Source organism: Vanacampus margaritifer, chromosome 13 (assembly GCF_051991255.1).
Source record: "Vanacampus margaritifer isolate UIUO_Vmar chromosome 13, RoL_Vmar_1.0, whole genome shotgun sequence".
NCBI lineage: Eukaryota > Metazoa > Chordata > Actinopteri > Syngnathiformes > Syngnathidae > Vanacampus > Vanacampus margaritifer.
The window spans coordinates 11,664,164-11,687,540 of NC_135444.1; the positions used below are offsets into that span (position 1 = coordinate 11,664,164).

At 39.0% G+C, this 23,377-nt stretch overlaps 2 protein-coding genes across 2 annotated transcripts; both read left to right on the forward strand.

The window, feature by feature from the left end:
- Positions 1-490: 490 nt before the first annotated feature.
- On the forward strand, positions 491-13,172 carry nexn (nexilin (F actin binding protein)). The gene is made up of 13 exons (XM_077585077.1): positions 491-584; positions 1,605-1,937; positions 2,008-2,205; positions 4,219-4,303; positions 4,386-4,534; positions 6,469-6,669; positions 6,758-6,931; positions 7,281-7,472; positions 7,647-7,838; positions 9,139-9,333; positions 9,493-9,714; positions 11,750-11,938; positions 12,023-13,172. The coding sequence occupies exons 2-13, from the start codon at positions 1,641-1,643 to the stop codon at positions 12,398-12,400; spliced, it is 2,472 nt and encodes an 823-aa protein (XP_077441203.1). The 5' UTR covers positions 491-584; positions 1,605-1,640; the 3' UTR covers positions 12,401-13,172.
- A 536-nt stretch (positions 13,173-13,708) lies between these two features.
- On the forward strand, positions 13,709-21,761 carry mindy4 (MINDY lysine 48 deubiquitinase 4). The gene is made up of 18 exons (XM_077585196.1): positions 13,709-13,977; positions 14,524-14,643; positions 15,479-15,708; positions 15,780-16,002; positions 16,084-16,286; positions 16,359-16,411; positions 16,542-16,648; positions 16,727-16,843; positions 16,934-17,025; positions 17,147-17,248; positions 17,389-17,452; positions 18,235-18,300; positions 18,504-18,571; positions 18,643-18,706; positions 19,251-19,412; positions 19,811-19,991; positions 20,183-20,255; positions 20,801-21,761. The coding sequence occupies exons 1-18, from the start codon at positions 13,918-13,920 to the stop codon at positions 20,847-20,849; spliced, it is 2,034 nt and encodes a 677-aa protein (XP_077441322.1). The 5' UTR covers positions 13,709-13,917; the 3' UTR covers positions 20,850-21,761.
- The last annotated feature ends 1,616 nt before the right edge of the window (positions 21,762-23,377 follow it).

The following is a 23,377-nucleotide window of genomic DNA, read 5'->3' on the forward strand; positions in this document are numbered from 1 at the left end:
ATTTATTTATTTTGGTCCTCCATATAGACACAATTAAGTGGTTGAGTTGAGTGTGTTTATAATATGTTCAGGTTATTCATAAATAGAAATGACAACTAACCACAAAGTGCTATAGCTACCAGATAAGCTAACAGTTAACGTATCCTCTATACTATAGGTCAAGTCCATCTAGCAGTTAGCTAACGATATTTGCTTTGTTTGAGTGACGCTGACAGAAATACATTCATTACAAATGCTTTAAAGTCATTATTAATATAAACAAACAATATACAATCCAAGGAGGGCATATACGTTTATTTGTATTTTAGGCTCCACGTATTTTTGCAGCTGCGACTGCAGACCATCGGGACGAGCGTCTGTCCGCGTGCACGCGCGCGAGGCAACAGCTGAAGCGGGAACGAGCGTGGAATGCGTGTCCACGAAAAGTCACCAACTTTTTTTTTTAATGGAAAGTGCGCGTCACCAACAGCGGCCACTCCGCTTCTCTGTGCACCACCGGACTGCAGACGCCTTTGGCTCCACACGATCGTGTTCTGGGGATTATTTATTTATTTTCTTATTGGGAGAAAAACACCCACTAAAAGGTAAGTCTTCATTCTCATTCAGTCTCATTCCAGGTGGGTTGCTTGCTACTGTGGGAAAAGAAAACGGTAAACTCAATTGTAATACTTGAGTGTAGTATACATGTTATGCAGCTACAGTTTTGTGTTATTACTAAGGGGAATAAAAGGTAAAAAATGAAAAAATACAAAAGTGTAAAATTGAATTCAAAGGTCAATTAGCCTAAAGCAGGCCTCCTTGGTTGCAATCATTGTAGCTTGTTGTTGTACTTGTGTAGCTTTTGTAAGGTTGTTCTACTACAATAAGTTATGTTCCCAAATATAAATGATACAGGTTTGACTGCACACAAATGTAAAGGTTTTACAGTACCTATAGTGCAATAAATCATATTTGTTGCTCATGATTGGATTCCACAGGCCTCACAATATGGAAAACCATGCGAATGATCCAAACCAATCAGTAATAATTTTTAAAGTATTATTTCTATTTATAAACATGACTCACAACTTGGAATATATGCAATAATGCTTTATAATATGAGACCCTAACTTAACAGAAACTTTTTTTTTTGTTATGATAAATCTCACCACACAATGATCCTCATACTTGAGCACAAGGTGTTTTAACGACACTGACAAGCAACGGCGGTTTTAGCGATGGCCGATTGACCGTCCTCGGTGTTGTCTGGCCAGTCTGGCCATTTTGTCAAGGGCCTGTGGGGCGGCATGTGGGTGCCAGAGTGAGCTCTGTGCATCTGCCCATCACTCATCAGAAATAGCCATGATCACATGCACCCCCGACCCCGCACCAGCCCTCAAAATAAGCTATAAATAGCAGCCAGCTCCATGCTACAATTGAAGTCTTCCCCAACATACTGAGGAGTGGGGCCGTTTGCTTCACTGAAATGGTGGTATTTAAAAAAATAAATAAAATAAAAATCATGCTCCACATAGGATCCTGGAAAAAAGAGTATTGTGGACAAAATTAAAAATATTTGTTTTTCCTGTCTTAACCTTTTGTGTCATCCTCCTTTCGTTATGCAGCTCACATTAAAACCAGCTTGTCTTTGTGGTCCAAACATGGCTGAGGCGGCGCAGGTTGAGGCTGTGGTCAACATGGAAGATGTCGTAAGTAAAAAGGAACATGTGAGCAAGAAAGATGGCCAGGAGGTTGAGGAGAAGAAGAAAGAGACGCCAGACGCAAAGAAGAAAAAGGCTGGCGAGGCACATGTGAACGGCGTGGAACACAAGGGGAAGGACAAAGCTAGTGGTGACAAAAATAGAAGAAGGAAAGCCACTAAGGTTGTGGAGGCGGAGGAAGCGGCACCTGACACAACTGAAGAAAAGGATATTTCTGATGTTATGCTTAAAAAAGAGGTGAGACAGTCATAAAATCCACTTCAACCAAGTTCCACAACTTTCTCATCCTTCCATTATTAAACTACAGAAACTGCTCAGATCCAGAAAATTGGTGGCCAGAAGCTACGTGCCCAACACGAACAAAGAAAAAGGCGACGTGACGGGAAAGTTCGAGGCTATGCAGAAGGCCAGGGAGGAGCGCAGCAGGCAGAGGAACCAGGGCGAGCAGCAGAAGAGGAAAGATCAGTACATCAAGGAGAGGGAGTGGAACCGCAGAAAGCAGCAGGTCAAAGCCCGATAAGCCCACACCTGCGAGTGTGACCCGCATGGTGTGATGGATTGGGCACGGCCTCCACTCTCCGTGAGAGTATAACACACATTGTTTGCTCTTTTGTTAACATTGTAATGTGTTTTTGTGGTACATTCACATACACCTGAGTTAAAATCAAGACAGGGTTTGACATCCAGTTTTTTGCAAGCTTAGTATTCCCTTTCTCATGGCTGTCCAACTGACAGCAACTTTTGTTGATGCTCAGTTCTAGTGGAGCCCTCTAGGCAAACTTTCCCTGGCTTTGCGTGAATGCCTGCTCTAGAAGTTTGGTGTTTTCATCAGTGGTGGTATTAGTAGGTTTACCGGTCCATGATGTGTCAGGGACAGATCCTGTTATGAGAAATTTGTAAATCTATTATGTGTGATGGCCATAAAGCTTCTCCAAATGGCGCTGAACTGCAGTCAGGGACAGAAAAATGTCTTGTAAGTTAGCAATTTTGCAACATTACTCCAATGTCAATTGGTGAGCCATGGGCAAGGAAATGAGTTTAAGCTGTCAAATGCTGATGGCCTTATGTTGGTCCAAATAATTCCTGAAGAAAAAAAAAGTGTATCGTGCCTTTTGGGACACCTGATATAATATAACCCTTGAACACACAGAGTGCATGATGAATTCAGTCTTCAGTACAACCCTCATCCCAAATGTTAAAATAATAATCTATCCAGTCATCCATTTTATGTAGCACTCATCGTTTGTCATTAAAATGTTCCTTTAGCTAGAGCCAGACCCAGATGACTTAGGGTGAGAGACCACTTGAACTGGTCACAAGCCACTCACAGTGAATTTATAGACCCCCACCCCCAAGAAAAAAACAAAAACAAAACAAAACACACACACCTATGGACAATGTAGATCCTTCAATGAACCTAACATGCATGTTTTTGAAAATTGAGATTCTAACTTTTGTCTCAATAGTTAGAGAACATGAAAACTTTACAGGCTATACTAACACCATAGTTCTTCACTATATTAAAAATTGTTAAAGTAACAACAAATTAGTAATATACTTTTTTTTAAAGACAAAGATGACACACTCCAAATAGAAACTAAATTAATAAAATTATAATATGCTAATGTTAGTTGCACTACTGCATGTCATTTTGACGTCATACAGCATTTGAGTTGCCATATGCAGCAGCTACATGAGTGGGGAAAAAATATATAAACAATACAGCAGGGGTCACCAACGTTGTGCCCCCCACAGTGACCACATTAACTATTTTAAAAATAGCTCACCAATGAGATATGTCTAATTTTGTGTGTTGAGATGGGATTTATTTTTTGCTGTTTTTAAAATCACACTTGTATTGGCATGAATTTGGAAATGACAATATTAAAAAACGACATATATGTATACTAAGAGTGGAATAAGAAACTGCATTGGAAAACTGGTTTTGATATAAAATGCGAATCAAATCAAAAATTTCCTAAAATATATTGATATATGTATCAAATTGTCTTTTAATGGAGAGATTTATGCCACATTGACGGTACTGACAAGTTCAAGTTTATTCATACATGTAAAATGACAACAATGAAGTCATTGCATCATACCCTCTCGAACTTAATCCTACCATATCAAACTGAATCACAATGAAAGACTCACAATGAAAACAACAGACATAAAGATGTCCTGTTGAGATAAACTGAGCCTGAATAGGATAGTGCTGAAGTAAAAGCATTAATACACTGGGATGAGAGCGGATTATCAGTGATACCTGAGCAGAACAAACGTCCATGTGGCTTGCCCTTCATTAACTGGCCTGGTTGGACACACATCATATGCTCATCTGCTCTCCGTGCAACAGCCCAATCAAAAGCCCACCTGTAGATCACATGACCCACTTATTATCAGGGATTAGGCCTCTGTTCTTGCGGAGAGCAGCATGGCTCCTGAGCGACTGAGGAGATGATCCTGTCTAAAGTGTAAACACTTACTTACTCCTTCTCCAATCGACCCTCGGCAGATAAAAGAACTTCTTGCTTCCAGCGATGAGGACGAGGAGGTGAAGCCGGCAAAGGTGGAGAAATCCTACGTCCCCAAAATCACAGGTGAGGCACTCGGTTGCAAAAAAATATATATATATAGAACATGAAAGTTTAAGAGTTTAAGTTTGTGTTCTTGAATCCTCAGGTAGTGTGAAGGGGAAGTTTGCCGAAATGGAAAAGCAAAGGCAAGAGGGACAGAGGAAGAAGATGGAAGGCGAGAGAAAGAGGAGGGAAACCCAAGACAACCTGGAAAAAGACAAAATTAAAAGGGAATTGGCCAAGAAGGCAGTTGAGGTAAGTACAAATTGAGAAAATGGAGCTTGTCCAAGAAGTAACCTTCCTCTGCTACAAAACATTGCTGGCTTTGTATAATTTGTACATAATATGTAAAAAGCAATTGAATTTTCAGCAAATAAAGTGTTTGTACCTTCAGACAGTCTGCAATGGTTATATAACGGTGTCAGACAGGCGATTACAAACCATAAACATGCTCCGACTTTGTAGTTTAGCAACACTTTGTATTATATCTGATTACAATACGACACAATATTGCAAGTTTATGAGAACAACTGCAGTTAAGTTCTATAGTAGTTCTCAGGGTTAATTGTAAAAACGGCTTTTAAAATGACTAATTTAACAACCCATTTAGTAGTTTTTGTTGTTTCATCGTGCAGGCAAAAACAGTTAAAACCCTTATTTAAGAGACAATAACACCAAGAATAGTGTTTTTTTTTTTTTACACAAACAAACATTGAGCGCACTTATCCTTATTTCATCTGACTGTCATTTACATATCATTTACACAATTTCAGTTTTATTCAGATTTTTACCCAAAATTAACTTTATGATGGTAAAGGAAAGGCTTGAAGAGTACTTTTATGTGTCTTCACAGGGACCGTTTCGTACATCCTATTTTAGCTCAACCTATTATTGTCTAATGTGTGTCCTGCTTAGAGTTGACCTGGTCATTGAGAAACAAGTGGAGCAGCACTCTGGCAGAGCTGCCAGGTGTAGACAGCATATGACTGGCAACTGTTTCCCAACACCTCCTGGTGGTTGTAGACCTCCTTACTGTGTAACCAAAATTAGACTGCGTTATCTTTGACTGACACTCATGCTGACACACTGCAAATGGCCACACCGGCTCAATAGAGTTACCCTCTCACCCTAACGCTCTCAGACACGCAACTATGTCTGTGACTGGTTTGGCATTTCTTAATGTGGGGGAATGAAGTTTGAAACATTGTGCGAAACTTCTTTTGTTTTGTGCCATACTGGAATAATGTGCAGTTATACATCCACTACAGTAGGTGGCAGTGGCACTCTCATTGTTAGAGTGCACAAAGAGTATTAGATACTCTGTAGAGGCGTATTTTCAACAATTTTATAGATAAATGATTATTTATAGTCACGAGAGAGAGTTGGGGGTGGGGCGGGTGGGGTTGGGGGATGAAATATTTCCGTCTTCCTGGGGGGCATAACAAAAAATACTAGAGAAGCACTGAAAGGCATATGGTGCTGAATTGCCATAAAGTCTGGATAAACATGCATTAAACAAAAAAATTTTATGTTGAAATATTGTTTTGGTTTGGTCAAGTGACATTCACCTTAGGCACTGTGAAGTCATTTTCAGTCAACAGCATGTGACAAAATGGCCGCCCCTAACATAGATAAAAACAGTGGATTTACCTGTTTAATTCATATTCCACAAACGCAATATTAATCAGAATACTGTGTTTAGACTAATGGGGCTGCATAAAACAAATTACTGTATAATTATAATTATCTAAACATGACATTCTGATTAATATTACAATTGTGGAATATGAGTTATGAAGCAAAATCCAGGTGTTTTTATCCATCTCAGGGGTCGGCCATTTTGCCACTTGCTGTCAACGGAAGATGACATCACAGTTGCTCAGGGCTCAGGCAATGACCAATCACAGCTCACCTGTTTTCTGAAGCTGAGCTGTGATTAGTTGTTACCTGAGACCTGAGCAACTGTGATGCCATTTTCACTCGACAGCAAGTGGCAAAATGGCCGCCATCTGATATTGATAAAAAAAAAAAAAAAAGCTGGCTTTTGCTGCTTAACTCATATTCCACTAACACAATATTAACAAGAGTACCGTATTTAGACTATTGGGGATGCATAGAACATATTACTGTCAAGAAAATTATTTTTGGGGGTTGACTTTCCGTTTAATGATAAAAACTGTAAATTACAGGAAGGTGATGACAGCATTCTTGTACGGGTGGTTCCCGCTAAGTCGTCGCGAGCTCCAGGAAAAATCAAAATGAACTTTGAGGACATGGAGAGGAGTCGAGAGGAGGAGCTGAAGAAGTCTGCGGAGGAAGAGAAGAAAAGACGCTATGATGAAAACAGACGCTCTTTCAGGGAGGCCAAGCGGAGCTCGATTGTCCCAGAGGTTGGAACATATAGACAAATAAATACTTACGTTTTACTAGTACAGCTAGCTTCAAACCTTCCTAATCGTCTTTTTTTTTTTCTACGAGGATGATGAGGAGAAGCCTGTGGAGAAGTCGCAGGTGTCTCCGGGAAAGCTGAAGATGACGTTTGAGGAAATGGAGAAGGAAAGACAAGAGCAGAGAAGAAAGCAAGCTGAGGAGGAAGCCAAACGTCGCCTCAAACAGGAGAAGAAAGCTTTTGAGGAAGCTCGACTGGGTTTGGTAAATGTTTTTGATTCAAATAAGTGTTTGGTTGTTGTTTTTTTAGCTTCACAAACCTGACAAAATAACCGTGGACAAAATGTAGTATTATCAAATGGCTATTACATTGCATTTAAACAATGAAGATAGTAATTGTTTTACCAATTGGGAAATGTGCATGTGCGGTAACTAATATCTTTTGTTTTGATTACCTTATCTAATTTCACTTTCTGGCAAAATCAAAATATTACCACTGTTCAGAATTTTTTCTTCAGGATCTCATTAGATGGGTGTGCCTAATATTGTGGCCAATGAGTGTATATCTTCTGCCTGCTTAATACACGCTTGCAACTTATTTTTGTCTTTCCAGGATGAGGATGAGGACGGCACTCAAGCACCATCCGAGGATGACAAAGAGGACTTCCGACCCGGAAAACTGAGGTTGAGCTTTGAAGAACTCGAGAGGCAACGAGTCGAGGAGGAGCGCAAGAAGGCCGAGGAAGAAGCCAAGAGACGAATGGAGGAGGAGAGGAGAGCTTTTGCCGAAGCAAGAAGGAGCATGGTAAATTTCTCTGACATTATCCAACAACTTTAAACAGTTGCGCCATGTTTTTACAAAGGCCCTTTTTTGTTCCTAGTGCATAAAGGTAGCAAGTGATCAATTAGTGTGCCACTGTACTTTAGTCCATATGTTCTAGAGACTTCCTGTTTAAGTTTCATTTGTGTTGTCACTTAGCTTGTTGACGAGGATGACGAGGCTCTGATGGCCTTACTGAACCTGGAGGGCAGCAAACCGGGAAAGATCTGTGCCAGTTTTGAGGAGCTGGAGCGTCAGAGGAGAGAGGAAGAACAGAAGAAGGCAGAGGAGGAGGCCAAGAAAAGATTGGAAGAGGAGAAGAGGCTCTTTGCTGAGGCACGCAAAAGCATGGTAAGTCCTCACGAACGAAGACTATGGCCGTGTTTGGAATTTGTCTCTCATATCCCTTCCCCCTAATCATTAGAAAGGATTTTTTTGTATCGAAGACTATACTGTTTACTCATCACTCAAATGGAAGTAGTTTCAAACACGACTCATGCAAACTGTTAAATATGTTCTTGCTTTTGCATGATTATAACGATCAACGTCATCCGGTTTGCCTTCTGTAATGAATATTGAACAAATAAATACATTGTAAACTATACGGGAGAATCTACTGTAAGCGCACTAGATATCCAACTAGCTTAGCAAAATAGCAAACTCACGATATAGGCCACTATATAGTTGATAGGGAGAGATTCCAAACACAGCCTATCGAGTGTGTGTGTGTTTGGCTGATTCATTCACTTTCACCTTATTTGACCGCAAACTACTGTACAACCATTTTCTGGAAAAGAGCAGTGACTTCTTTCAATTAACATTAATTGTTACACATGGACAAATAAGACACTTAATATCACGCCAACAATCTTCAAATCAGTCTGCTTCAAACTAATACTGTCTCAAACTTTCCCACTAACTGCTGTATTCCTAAACAATCAATGTGTTTTATTGTGATGGGCTCACATAGTCTATTTTGTATTGCTGCTCCCTTGTCCAAATGATTTCTTTAAGAGCCCCTGCCCGGATCATGAGAACTCTGCTTTTGGAGATGAAACAGTAAGATATTTCTACCAAACTTCAAATACATTTTAACCCCGATGAACATAAATAGAAAGGTTTAGGAAAAAACTAAACAGCTTGAACTTTACATAATACACAGTGAGAATGAATGGGTTTACACTGCTTGATGATCAAGATGTAGCCTATATGATGAATATAGTTTCATTATTTACATACTTAATTGTACCTTTGGTACTGCTGCCACATTTTTAATTGGAAAACTGGAAATACATAACGCATATTATTTTATGCAACATATTTATGTGACCAAATACCAAATTGTTTTTAAATTGCACTATTCAGGTGCATCTCAAATAATTTAATTCAGTCATTTTATTTCAGTAGCAGTGTTGATTGAATCTGTATAATGTTTAAATTTTATAATTGAACGACTGAAATCAAGTTTCCCATGATATTCCAATTTATTGAGATGCCCCTTTAGTGGTAGTCTTGAATGTGTGCTTGTGTGCTATTCTTATTTCAAAACACCATATATCTATGTATTTGCTGGTAAAAAATGATAATAATCAAATGTAGGGGCTCTGCTTTATTGATTTTCATTATTGATCTGATTTTGGATATTTTATAGGTTCTAGATGATGAGGGTGAATTAGTGAGGACGGAATCACAGGAGGCGCTACACCCAGGAAAACTGGAGATGAACTTTGAGGAGCTGCTGAAGGGGAAAGAGGAGGCCGAAAGGAGACGCAAGGCAGAGGAGCGTAAACAGAAACTGGAGCAGGAGAAGCAGGAGTTTGAACAACTCCGACAAGAGATGGGCGAGGTTAGCTTCAATAAACTGAAAATACACACCTCCAAACTCTACAAATGTATTTTCCCGTTTTCATTTCCTGTAGATGTAATGGCTAGTAGTTGCCCTCATATTTTCGTCCAAATGTGAGGTAGAAGGAACGCAAACAAACATTTGTTCTCTCTTTTACAGGAAGAAGTGAATGAAAGCACCAACATTGTAAATAGTGAGTACGAAGAGTTGACCAAGCTCAAGAGGACGGGCTCCATCCAGGCCAAGAACCTGAAATCCAAGTTTGAAAAGATCAAGCAGCTGACTGACGAGGAGATTCAGAAAAAGATTGACATGGAGCGAGCTCGGAGGAAGGCCGCCGATGATGAAATTAAAGAGAGAGAAGCTGAACGGTTTCAGGAGGTATGAGCAAGATCTATAGTAGGTTAGCTTGCTACGAATAATGTTTGTGTGAGGTCATCTCAGAAACATTGTGTGGAGACGCACATGATAAATATAGGTTAAGCATATGCTTCTGCACAAATCTAACAACTACCGACTCAAATCAGCTCTACTTGTCTTGGTTAACAACGGTTAGTTTTCCAGTTCAAAGTAGTAGCTACCACGTAAAACCATACATCAGTTCAAGTGAGACACGCTGACTTACAATTTAGGAATAAGAATCTCCTGTACAGAATTTAAATTTTTGACATGTTTGAAGATAAATATTATCCAAGAGGAGACAAACAGACAGCTGTAGCAAAAATATAGACCAGTTTCCCAACTTTTGCTAACTATTTCATTTTAGAAATGTCTCATGTCACACAAAACAAAAATGTAGGGATGGGCGAGTACCAATACCAAGTTTTATTTTAAGGTATCGGTTCCAGGTACCAGTATCGGCTGCTCTCTTGCGGCCGTTTCACGATCAGGAACTACAAATATGAGATGATCAGAACAGAAAATGTCCATTACTTCATGCAATTTTAAGGGCAACAGTGTGTATTATTTAGCACCATCTTGTGGTGAAGTAATAATTCAATAATTTTAAAAACACACAATTAATTTCAATAATATGTACACCAAAAAAATTCATTACATCAAATTGGATTTTTAAAAAAATATAATCATACGTCTAGTAATCACTAATTATATTACACAGGTCGCTTCTTACAAGAGGCTGACATGTTTTGCCGCCATCTTTCTGCTACTGATACCTTAAGCCAACCTGATTCATAATCAGGATCGTTATGAGGCTTCTGCTGATGAGCTGATCATTAGATTCAGCTGTGCTGAAGGAGGGAGAAATGGAAAACAGGTTGGGTAGTGGCTCTCGAGGACTGAACTTGTCCACTCCTGCCCTAAGGAGAAGAACTTCGCAAACTTAGTTAGCGTCTGGTGGTGCTTGTAGCTAGCCTGGCAATATATTGCCAAATTAATTTGTGCCATGTTTGGTTTGTTTCTTCCCACGGCTTTGGCGCTTCTTGTTTTCGTCACAGCTGCATATCCCGCCCCCAAATACAATGTCGCTCTGTGATTGGTCCGAACCACCAGTGGTTTGTATCGGTGGAAATCAATGGATTCTCGGGAGTTTGTGAACTCACAAATACCGTGAGAATACATCTTTCGAGAGCAAGGTTAGCTTGTAGCTTGTTTCCCTCTGCTTTGCTCTTGCTACTTTTGCTAGCTTCTCCACTAGCTGCTCCAGCTAGTTCTTGTAGCCACTCTTGCTTGCTGTTCCCACTGCTCCTGCTCGCGCGCTCACTCCAAATAATAATTGGTGGTAATTGATGGTAGCCTTACGAAGTGTGGTCTGTCTGAGCCACCGTAGTGTGCGGGCTTCAAATCTTTGCATTGCACCACTATATACAGTATTCTATTGTTGGGACAGACATGTCTTTCTTTAAAATGATCTGTCATTGTATTTGTGGGAAATTTAATGCATCAAAAGTACTAATGGTATGATATCTGGTATCGGTGACTACTCAAGACTTGAGTACTTATACCGGTAATAGCCTAAAAAAAAAAAGTGGTACCCAACAATCCCTACAAAAATGTCATAGCAAATATGAATACTGAAATTAGGTTTTGTCACTATTTACTTACAAATTGACTGGTTCAATGTGATATTCTGGGCCTATTTAAATGAACACAAAGATGAATAATAGTACCTGAAGTACACCATGACTTATTTTGTTGTATGAATGGCAACAGGTGGATACACAAATTTATTGCAGCCTCTGTCATATTTGTTCAAAGCTTATAATGACACTGGGTGGTCAAGAGTGGTTTACAACATCCATCTAATGTCGGCTCTGTGTGCTTGGAACCCATGCTAGCCAATGAAAAATAAGTTTAATGCACTTGCCCTTGGACATCTGGCTAGTGCTTTTATCAACGGAAAGGTGTATGTATTCGTAGTAGGGGTATAACAATAGTCCTGGTTGTTGTTTTTTAGGAGGATGATGAAAGCCAAATGAGTTTGGCGAAAGGTGAGGAGTCTCCTTTCAAACAGAAGGTGGACATGCGAGCCAGGTTTGAACAAATGGCCAAAGCCAGAGAGGATGAGGAGAGAAGGAGGATAGAGGAGCAGAAGCTACAGAGGATGCAGTTTGAACAAGAGGAGATCGATGCCGCCCTTCAAAAGGTACCGTTTTCCTATTCATGAAATCTGTTATCGAGAATGCTTTCATGGTTCATTTTTATTTTTATTTTTATCATCCACTTACAGAAAAAGGAGGACGACGTAGAGGATGAGGCAAGCATCGTCAACGGCTCCTACGAGGACGACGAAGATCAGGCCAGGTCGGGCGCCCCGTGGTTCAAGAAACCTCTCAAAAACCAGTCTGTGGTGGACTCGGAGCCCGTCCGCTTCACGGTCAAGATCACCGGAGAGCCCAAGCCGGAGGTGACCTGGTGGTTTGAGGGAGAGATGCTCCAAGACTGTGAAGACTATCAGTACATCGAGAGAGGGGAGACGTACTGCCTCTACCTGCCAGAGACCTTCCCCGAGGACGAGGGCGAGTACATGTGCAAGGCGGTGAACAGCCGAGGCACGGCGGCGAGCACCTGCATCCTGACGATAGAAAGTAAGACCACCCTGGTGTGACTGCATGCCTGCATGAAAGATCCTTCTGGCAGTCCAGACACATTTCCGAGTGGACTGCATGCTCCGCTTCTTCGTTTGAGTGAGCCACAGGTAACAGCGCCTCTGTTTCTGTTTTACAGCTTATGACTACTGAGGCTCTTCCAACTGCTGGAAACGTTCCCTGTTGTCTCTCTTTAACAAAATAAAACAAACTCATTTGTCCCTCATGGTCAAACAAGAGAGGGCAGCAAATGGCAGTATGCTCGGCATTCCTAAGGGAGGCATACACAAAAACACCAAAATGCAGAATGTTTACTTGTTAATCGGTTGTAAAGCTGCACTCCCTAATAGAGGGTATCACCTGTGCCAAAACATTGACAAGATTCTTGTAAAAGTCAGTACAGTAGTCCCATAGGTTTGCCATGTTACTTTAATCTTCTGTCATAATCCCATACCATTTAATAAATGATGTGGTTGTGTCTTTTTCAACATACAAGCAAATGTTGTGATGCTCATTCGAGTCTCTTGACACGAATATGATGACATTGTCATTAAAAACTGTATCATCATTTTAATTAAAACGGTTCAATTATATAACCATCCTCTGTAATGCCCTTTTAACATCTTAAGTTATTTTTACATGTATTGTTACATTTGATATGCAGTTGTGCTTGACGGTAGGTAACTATTTTATGGTTTGACATGGTTTGACATTAAAGCAAGCATAGGCTCGCACTCTTATTTGTCATTCATTATCAGAGAAAATGTTTTAATAAAATGAAGAACAATAGCAGCTCATGGTGTCCTTTATTATATGGCCAAGGCCTGCAGACTAGGTATGTACATTTTACTTACGACCCTGGACTAGTCGCAAGTCAGTCACAAGGCATATATAGACAAATACCATTAGCATTCACACTCACGTTCACACCGATGGGCAACTTAGAGTGTTCAATTAATCTAAATATGCATGTTTTTGGAATGTGGTAGGAAGTCAGAGTAGCCACAGACCATAAAAGCATGTGGGGACAAATTAAGGAAACATTTTGTAGTAAGATTTTTTTAAAACTCTAAATTCGCTGCCATATTTGTATCATCACCATGGCAACGTACGTGGGTGCGCTTAGCCGGATGTAGCTGAGCGCGCTCGCTCTTAAGCAACATTCAGTTTTCTTCAATACATAATAATGTATTACACCTACATGATATTAACATAAGATTAAACATTTTTAGTTTGTCCAGAACGTGGAAAGAAGGAACAGCAGGGTAAAAGCAGATAAGTACGCGCATGTGCAGTGACGTGATACGCAAAACGTGCGTCATCACAAAACCCCGCCCACTGGACTTCTTGTCCAAATGTGTGTGCGTGTTTTTCCCCCTTCGAGTTTTATCGTCGAGGATGTGTCTCTATTTTTGTGAAATATTTTAAATTATGCGAGCTGTGTGTGTGATTTAGCGCATCGCGTTGAACGCCAACCGAGCCGGCCGTTTCTTATGTCCTGTATCGTAGCAAAGCTGGCTCACTTTTCCCCACAGCGATGGTCATTTGCGTGGAGGAGGTGTCCGCGTCCCTCGTGCGGGAATACCTGAGCAGAAAGGTACGTTAGATGCATTCAGGGCAGCGATAAACAAAAAAAAAAAAAGACACTTCTACATCACCAGGCTGTAGCCACGAACGTTAGCCATGCTAAACAGTTGTGATGCTAAATCAGCAATCATTAAATCATGTTTTGGGTTATGGCTAGTATGTACATGATATCAGCTGTTCATTTCACATTCTGTTTTGTCCACTACTAAAACTTCTGAGATTTGAGCCAAGGTACATATTTACATGAGAAAAATCACATAGCACAACACCACCGAACATTAATATCCCCAAAAGTTGTTATCCTGGTCTCAATTTACTAACACATTTCCTTACACAATATGAAATGCCAATAAAAAAGAGTTAAGAGATTGTACATTGTCAAGGAAGAAATTAAAAATCAAAGTTAAGGTTCTTCTGTAAATTGTATTGGAGAATTGAGATGATGATTTCTCACAGAACACAATGTCATGGCACAGTGGTGGGGAATCATTGCAGTACATTTACATTCATCAATATCCCATTGTTCACTTGTACATACTGTATAATCGACGTGCAGGGACTCAAGAGGACGATCGCCTGTATGGATGAAGAGCATCCACGCACACAGTCTAGCATCAACAACAGATCCCACTTGAGACAAGTTCTACACATTGAGGATCTGTACAAAGCAAATAAGGTAAAGACCTTCAGCTTTTGCCACGCAGCACTTTCTGCACTTTTATGCACAGGTAACACATGTTACAAAACTGCAATTATATTTACCCAAATATTCGCAAAGTGTGAGATTAATTCATTTTCAAATTTGTCCATTTTTTGGTGACAAAATTTAGCAAATTGGTTTATACCAGAGAATAAATTATGCAAGTTTGTATGAAAAATCGCATTGTGCTACAAAAGTAATATAAAATGAAATACAATAATTAAAATGGAAATTATTTATTTAAATGTCCCAATATTTAAATACATCCATTTATTTTTCTATAGTGCTTGTCTTAATTAAGGTTAATGTTAACTGCAGTTCACTGACTATGGGCACAAAAAGACAAACAATTATTCATGTTTAAAATGTACATTAATAATAATAATAAAAAAAATCTGAAATTATTTCTTGATTGGCGCTTATATATGGAGAGATTGATATTTTCTTCATCAAGAACTATGGTAAAAAAACAACAACCTCATGTCACGGACAGTACAGTAAACGAATTACAATTAAATTAAAATAAACTAGTTCATATTGATTTTTGCACAGTAAACAAAACATCCAACCGCCCATTTTCTATAGTGCTGATGCTTGCTCTGATGGGCGCAAAATGGATAGATTCAAAAATTACTAATTAATGGCAAATGTAATGAATTCTCATTTTAAGTAACTACTTTAGCTTTTATTACATTTTGGTACAAATACAATTTAAAAAGTGATTGAATAATGAAGATAAAGAGCTTAAAATATATAGGTCTACATTTGTAATGTACCATATTTATCTGAAATGGCATTTGTGTCACTACAGGTTCAGAGTTCGCCTCTGAGGACTTTGCTGGAGATTATTGTCAAGGACCACATTGAAGGTCACAGAGATGACAAGATGGACTGTGAAGGTCATGAAAGTGATTCTCTGCAGTCTGCTTCAATGACCAGCTCACTCGGTCTTTCTCCTGCAAAGACGCCATCACAAATGAACGAAAGTAAATCGGAACACAGCACAGCGTCTTTTGTTTCTGGTGACCGCATCAAATTAAGGTGGTCAATAAGCAAGTTATGCAGTTTTCTGTTGTTGTTTTCCTTGAAGACTAAATGGAATTCCCTCACAGGTCCTCGTCTCCCACTCTCGGGTCGTTATTATCACTTGATGAGGAAAGACTCATGAACCACAGTGAAACCAGCTCGTGGCTTTTAGATGAAAACGGACAGTCTAAAATGGCATCTATGAGTGAACCCGAAAAAACGCCTTCCGTCAATGAAGTCATTCAAAGGAGCCGACCCAATCGGGTTAGACGCGGTATGATGGCTGGACCGATAGCCAGCACGCTCCAGGTACGATCCACTTACAGTATACAAACCTGTTTGACTTTTCTAATAGAGACCTTCATCATGATCATCTTTTACCGTTTTTAGGAGTCAACTAAACAAAGGCAGAGTCGAAAAGTGGTCACGCCTCAGGTGCTGCTCAGGAAACAGGAAGAGGAACTCGGGCAGTCTCAGGTTGGACTGTCAGGGAACAGTTTACAACACAAAGTCTTAGAAAAATCCCTGAGTGATGCAACAGAAAGAGTGAAGCGCTTAGAGAAAGCGGGACAGGACAGATATGACAGAAAAATGTAAAGCCCGACTATTAAATGACACGCTGTCAAACTATTTTTGTGCTCATAATTCTGTGTCCTCTCTCTCAGAGTTAAGTCCAATACGCATCCGTATGGGAAAGATTTGTCTGAGTTGGTGTTAGGTAAGTTTTTGTCTTCATGATTTCCCTTTTCACACCTAATTAGAATTTGTGTAAAGTGCTATAGAAATGGAATTGTTTTTGAGTCATTTTTTGATCTGATGGCGCATTTATTCATTTATTTTATGTTCAGATGACATCGATGATGAGCCGCCAGAATTCTCCAAAATGTCCACCGAGAACACTACGACTGCAGCGAGCAGCCACACAGTCCGCCCAATGGACCAACACACCGCCTCGGTCGTTCACATCAGGAGTTTTTCCAGATAAAGTCTTATCAAATTATTTATTTATTTATTTTGCGTTTACTCTCCCCAGGAATTGAAATCAGTTCTCCTCGGCTCAAGTCTCAAATGTTTCACCGTCGAGTGGCGAAATCAGGGTTTCACGTTCTCCGAAACGCATGACCTGAGATATGGAATGGTGCAGAAAAAGGTTGCCTTCCATAATTTATTTGAATTTGATAGTCACAAAATGTATTTGTTTTGTGCTGTATTCCGAATATATTGTCTGTTTATTTTCTAGGGCGGTCCTTGTGGGGTTCTAGCTTCCATCCAAGCTTTTGTTTTAAAGAAGCTTCTCTTTGAAAACATAGACAGCAGTAATGCACGACTTCAGTATGTTGTACTTTCCTTCCACATGTTGCATTATTCAGTATTATGCATCACATTATGTTTCCCTCACGTCATTTATTGCTACTCAACAAAAAAGCTTGTTTTTCCACTCATTTGTTCTCAGGTGTTTAAGACCAACAAATGCAACCAGAAGAAAATGTCTGGTTTTAGCTGTGACCGAAGTCCTGTGGAGGGCTGGCGAGGAAAAACAGGCCACGGTAGCAATGTAAGAGCCTACTTTTGAATCTTGTTTAATTGCAGCCTGTACCTGCTTTGCAATATTTCTAATGCCGAGTGGTCAGGATGATGGACCACCATCTTTGTCTGTGTATTAACTCTACACCCTTTTTTGTTTTTAAAAAACAGAAATTCTGGAAGAACGCTTTTCACTCCAAGCGGACACTACAAATCTGAAGGAGTGCTTGAAAAGGTTAAAAATATTTGTGACCATCTCATCCCATTTGAGCTTGTTAAAAAGTGTCTATAATGTTTTTGAATCAGGCAAGGCTCCTCATGTTGTGTTAGCGCGCCGCTAACTCCGAAACCTAATGAAAAAACTAAAATTATAAAAAAAACTAATTTGTTAATGAAATTAAATAAAAACGAAAATACTTTTTGAAAAAACAAAAACTAACTCAAACTTAATATGTATGTAAATATACAAAACTAACTAAAACTAACTATAATTATAGCGGAAATGTCCTTCGTTTTAGTCTTTGGTAATTAATTTAATGCATGAGCCTTTGGGGATGATTTTAAATGTGATTTTAAATATATATATTTTGATATTAACCAGAATAAGGACATTGGAAAGTGCGACACACAGAAGTGATGTCATCTAACAGTAGCCAATAGAAACGCACCTTCAGATGACATCACTCCTAGGCGACAATTTTGCATGCTTGACTTATGGCTCCAATGGCTCGGCTCGCCTGCTCAGCCCGAAACTAAAAGAACCACCCTGAAAACTAACCAAAACAAACTAAATTTAAAAAAACAAAACAAAACGAAATAAAAACTAACTGAATGAAAATTCCAAAACTTGGACTTTATTTGATTTAAATGGCAGTTCTGTATAGGATCAGGATTATAAGATATGTTAACTTATAACACATTTCTCTTTGGGATTGATCTATTCTTTCTTTCTCTTTGTTTATTTCTATCTATATATTTATTTTTTTATTTTCATTGTTATTATTGTTATTATTTTAGATAAGCTGTTATAAAGTGGACACAATTCAAGACCTGCAGTTTCTGCTGGAGCAAAACATTGAGCAGGTGAGAGATGTCCTGTGTTGCCCCCTTAAAAAATTACAGCAAAATGAATATCCGTTTGTCACACTTTGGTTGAAATCACCCGGTTTCGGGGGAGGTTTTCACACAGAATGCCTAGAGCTGCTTTTGTTACTATGACGACCGGGACAGTGCTAGGCTAATACTGTATACTAATGTACTGTTGTTGCTCTGTATTATTCATCCAGTTTGAGACAGGGGAGCTGGGATGTCTACTGCTGACCATATCTGCCGTCCTGTCACGATCTATTCAGAAGTATGCAAAAAGCCAACATACTTTTTAATAATATCAATTCTTGAAATAAATAATACATTTATTTTTGTCAGATTGAAAGAAGACATGGATGTGGCCACCACCGCACTCATTGGCGCTCATGGCTACTGCACTCAGGTACGACAAATTACAGGGATGTGATTTTTCCGCTAATTCGCGGAATTCCGCTTTTTTTATCCCCCCCCCCCCCCAAAAAAAATCTATTTTTATTTTTTTATTTATTTTTTTAGTAGTTCATTGTGTATGCACATGACTCCGACAGATAACATCTTCTGCTATAACAAAGACATTTGTGGTATGCTATAATATGAGTTACTTTTCATTTGGTCATGATATAATTATTTGTTCATGCTCCCCCAGACCCCCGGCTAAATTTTCAGATAATTTCACTTTGGTCAAATCACATCCCTGAAATTATTAGGTGGTTTACCAAAGCTCTAAATTAGGGCGACACTATTTCTTAAACCAAGTACGGTTTCAAACTAATTTCAGAAAAAAAAATACTAATGCCTACTATGTTAAAATGTACATAACTGATTTTTTTTTTTTTAATTAAACAAGGCATGGTGCTGAAACACATACATTTGCCCTGCGCGAGATAATTTGAAGTCTTATTACATGTTTAATTTGCCTTTGTTTTTTCTGTTTTTGTGTTGGCCAGGAGCTCGTCAACCTGCTGCTGGTTGGACGAGCGCTTTCTAACGTCTTTGACGGCAATGTGGAGCTGGACTCGGGCAACGGCAACTCCACGCTGCTCAAGGGAATCAAAGCTCACTGTAATATTGGTCTTCTGTCTCTGTTTGAACATTATAACATCTTTAAGGTGAGCCATATTTACTCAACCATTGCCTGTCACGTTCAAATACAAACATAAGTACTGGACATTATAATAAGATACAAGACTTAAATGGAGACATACTGGTATTCTCTTGACATTTGAGAATCACAAACCTCACCACTTTCACTTTTTTGAGCTTCAGTTATAAAACTCGCAGCATTTTCGCTAGCGTGATCATCTTCAAAGAAAAATGTGAATAGAGGCTTGTTATTGTTGGCTCTCTGCAATCAAGCAGCGAATTATGCTGGAATGCATTTTGAGATAACTAAAGATAATTCAATTACTGTAATCAAGTCTGTGATTGCTGTAATGCTCCCAAAGGGCAGCACTTTCCAAACAAAAAATATTCATCTTTATCTTCTTGTCTGTCTATTTTCTTTCAGGTTGGAGACTATCTAAAGGACCCCCTTTTTCCAATTTGGGTTGTATGCAGTGAAAGCCACTTCAGTGTGCTGTTTGGCCTGCAGGGGGAGCTGTTAACATATCAAGACAAGGGCGCCGAGTTTGACTTGTACTACTATGACGGATTGGCCAATCAGCAGGAAGAAATCCGCCTCACTGTCTGTGAGTAAACCTTTTATTTTCTGTATTCATATTCTCCATATTTGTTCGTTTACTTACTTATTTTTATTTGCATATAACCCTCCAATATGTGTGTTTTTTTACCCTCATAGATAAATGCTGTCTGTAAGCGTTTGAAAGTAGTTTTGAAGGGTGGAAAAATTGAAAGTCATTTTAATTCTTTCTATGTTTAGCCATCGGCAAATCAGTGAGGAGCTGTCAAGACGCTGATCTAATTCCTCCTCTGGAGCTCTGCATTCGAACAAGGTGAGCCTCTGTTTGCAGTCAAACACTCGTTGACGTTTTTGAAGTAAGTGAGACCCCACCATTGACGAAGAAAACAATGGCTATGTATTTCTACTCCTGTTATAATGTAGATAACCATCACAGCACACTGCACGTTTAATGACGTCTGCCGTAGTACCATGACTTACCTGTGAGAGGCAGCATAGTAGCCAATGGAATCCACACTGCCTGAAAATACAAGCAATGGTTGTATTAGTTAGAAGCTGCGCTAACTTTTAGCTTATGTGCTAACCATATTGTGGTCTCCTTGTCATGGGGTTCCCTCACTTAGTTCAGTCTTCTCGTTAGAATAATTATTTGTGAAAAGTATACATAAAAAAAAATGAAGTAGATAATGAATGAAGATTAAAAAAACTATTGTGGTAATAAAGTACCCTGTCTTTGCCTCGGGTTAGTTGTGGAATCTCTTGCAACCTCCAAAACATTATTCAGTGAAGCTGTAGGCAGCATGTGTTGTATGATGTAACTACTTGATCTAATTTGCTGCGACTTTTATTTTTTTTCAGATGGAAAGATGCATTTGTGAGTTGGAATGACACAGAGCCTATTCTCTGAATGCCTGCATGATTTTATATAACTTTTGTATAATGAACAAATATCAATACGTTTCTATATCTGTTTTTCCTCAGCATGTATTATTAGTTTGACTCATTGGTGCCTGTAATTTTCCTTTCACTCAATGGCCATTGTTATGATTCATCATATGAATGCATAACTCATAAACACTTGAATGACATGGTTGATTAGAAGACCCCAAACAAAACAAAAAAACTCATCTTTTTCAAGTGTTGTTAACATTAAGGGGTTACAAATGCATATTCATGAACACATTTTTAATTCATAAACTAGTGGTATTATTTATATTTATATATATATATATATATATATATATATATATATATATATATATATATATATAATTTTATTTTTTATTAACACATGTAGAAATAACCTGTTGCGTCACAAGGAGGACTCTTAAGTATGCACATTTGTATTGGTCATGTAATAATGTAAAAAACAGAACTGTGTATTTGTGTTAGGGATGTTGAATTTTGGAGACTTTTGTATCAAATTTTACCCTAATACAAATGTAATTATTTTCTTCTATTTATAATACGTTAAGTATTTATCTACCACAGTGGCCTTTAACTGGTTTGTTAGTGCACCCAGATATATATTTTTTAAATTAATTAGATGCATCCCATCTATTAGGAATAATTGGAAACATTTTATTTTCACATTTCATCTTAATATTAATATTTTTCACCTTGTCTTAATGTTCGTACAACTGAATGACTGTATTGAATCAAGGAGAATGAATAAAAGATGGTAGAACGTGTTCTAGTATGACGATGTTGTGACTCATCTGAAACACAAATTGTAGTGAAAGGATTTAATCACATAATAGTGGTTTTGCATTTCCGTCATTGCGTTAGGTCAAAAAATAATAAACTAAAAAAAACAATACCCTGATGCAGTTGTCAATCATTCTTTATTGAGATTTTCCTCATAAAGTAATGGCTGAATATGATACAGTAAATGAATCACTGTTGTTTGAAATCATTGCAACAAACAGTCAACCTACCAGACACCAGATTCCTTTTTCATCTTGAAAATGGGCCGCCGCTTTATTTGTCAGGCTTCCCTTTCTGTCTCCCTCTGTTGGCGATTGTTTTTACGTGTCTCGGATGTGTTGTAACTATTCAATTTCATTGCACCTCCTGGTACAATGACAATAAACTATTCTGATTCTGCCCAGTTCGTCTCCTGGACACACATCAACCTTTTTTCTAAATATGTCAACCCAACTGCCCAGATTTTCCTGACATAGTACCAACATTCAAAGTCCGCACTCCGGCCCACAGTGGCGCTCTAGGTTAATAGCACTGATGGTGGTCGTTAACCTTCAGGGAGCGACCAATTAGATATGGAATTCTTAGGCTCGTAATAGTTTGGCAAAGTTAAGCCAGAGGCCCTTTGAGGCCATCCGACACTGCCTTGTGCCCCCCCCCCCCATGTGGTTTCATAAAGTGGCTCTGTAAAGTCATTGTCAAAATTTAGGGGGGGTTCAGTTTCCAAAAAGAGAATGCATTTACTATGCACAGATGTTGGCTATATGTGACATGGTGGGGCACACAGAGGGGGTGGTGAGAAGACCCTGTGCCAACCCCTCCAGCTCAGGGGATCAAAGACAGTGCAGCTGGCACATGCATGCATGCTTTTTTTTTCCTCCTCGGTGCATGAGCTTCTTGAGTGAGATGACAAAAGGTGCTGTTCATCTCTTTCCATAAAAATGAAAGTCATCTTATTTCAAACGGGTGTAATGTTGACACATTTATTGTGCTAGGAATGATTGAAAAACGTGTATATCAATGAAGGTGCTACAATGACTTCACAGCCATCAAAGCTGTAATATGATTGCTATAAATAAGGTGGCATGCTTAAAGGAGGCCTCGGGCACTATTAAATTGGATTAAAAATGTTTAGCGTCGCCTCAGAATTTCTGGTGCACGTTGCAATATACGTCATGAGGAGCCATGTTTAGGTCTGAGGTCATATTCTAGTCATAATCTCGCCAGAGACGTTGGCGTGTCAAGTGTTTCAGCGAAAGCCAAAAAGGTGAACCAAATGACAAATGTTTGTATGCGTTGGAAGCCGCTTCACAGCGAGGATTAATTCATGTGAGGAGATGCAACTGCAATCATTATACACTCGCCACCGTCAACATCAGGTACACCTGCATATGTCCATCCATAGCGCTTGGGTACATGTTGGATCTGTACCCGTCTGTGGTGAACAAAATTTTTATTGATCACACGTCTGAAAGAGACTGTATCGGCACTCCTTAACCTTGGAGAACCCAAGAACCCTTTTCTTCTTTGAAAAATTATGAATTATACATTAAATGACTGCTATAAATTCACTGAACACCAAAATATGTTTTTTTTTTCAATTTTAACCCTTGTTTTTTGAACTAGCTCAGAGTTGCTAATTTATCAAAATATATATATAAAACATACTCCTAGGCATTCTGCAACATGATATGAAATAGATTAACAAAAAAAACTCTGGTTATGTATTTC

Excerpts from the sequence above, each read along its gene's own strand:
- nexn (XM_077585077.1), top strand. The coding sequence starts at position 1,641 with ATGGCTGAGGCGGCGCAGGTTGAGGCTGTGGTCAACATGGAAGATGTC. Across the intron at positions 2,206-4,218 it reads GGAACCGCAGAAAGCAGCAG|ATAAAAGAACTTCTTGCTTC; the intron begins GTCAAAGCCCGA and ends GACCCTCGGCAG. Across the intron at positions 7,473-7,646 it reads CCGAAGCAAGAAGGAGCATG|CTTGTTGACGAGGATGACGA; the intron begins GTAAATTTCTCT and ends GTTGTCACTTAG.
- mindy4 (XM_077585196.1), top strand. The coding sequence starts at position 13,918 with ATGGTCATTTGCGTGGAGGAGGTGTCCGCGTCCCTCGTGCGGGAATAC. Across the intron at positions 18,707-19,250 it reads CTCATGGCTACTGCACTCAG|GAGCTCGTCAACCTGCTGCT; the intron begins GTACGACAAATT and ends TGTGTTGGCCAG. Across the intron at positions 19,992-20,182 it reads AGAAATCCGCCTCACTGTCT|CCATCGGCAAATCAGTGAGG; the intron begins GTGAGTAAACCT and ends TTCTATGTTTAG.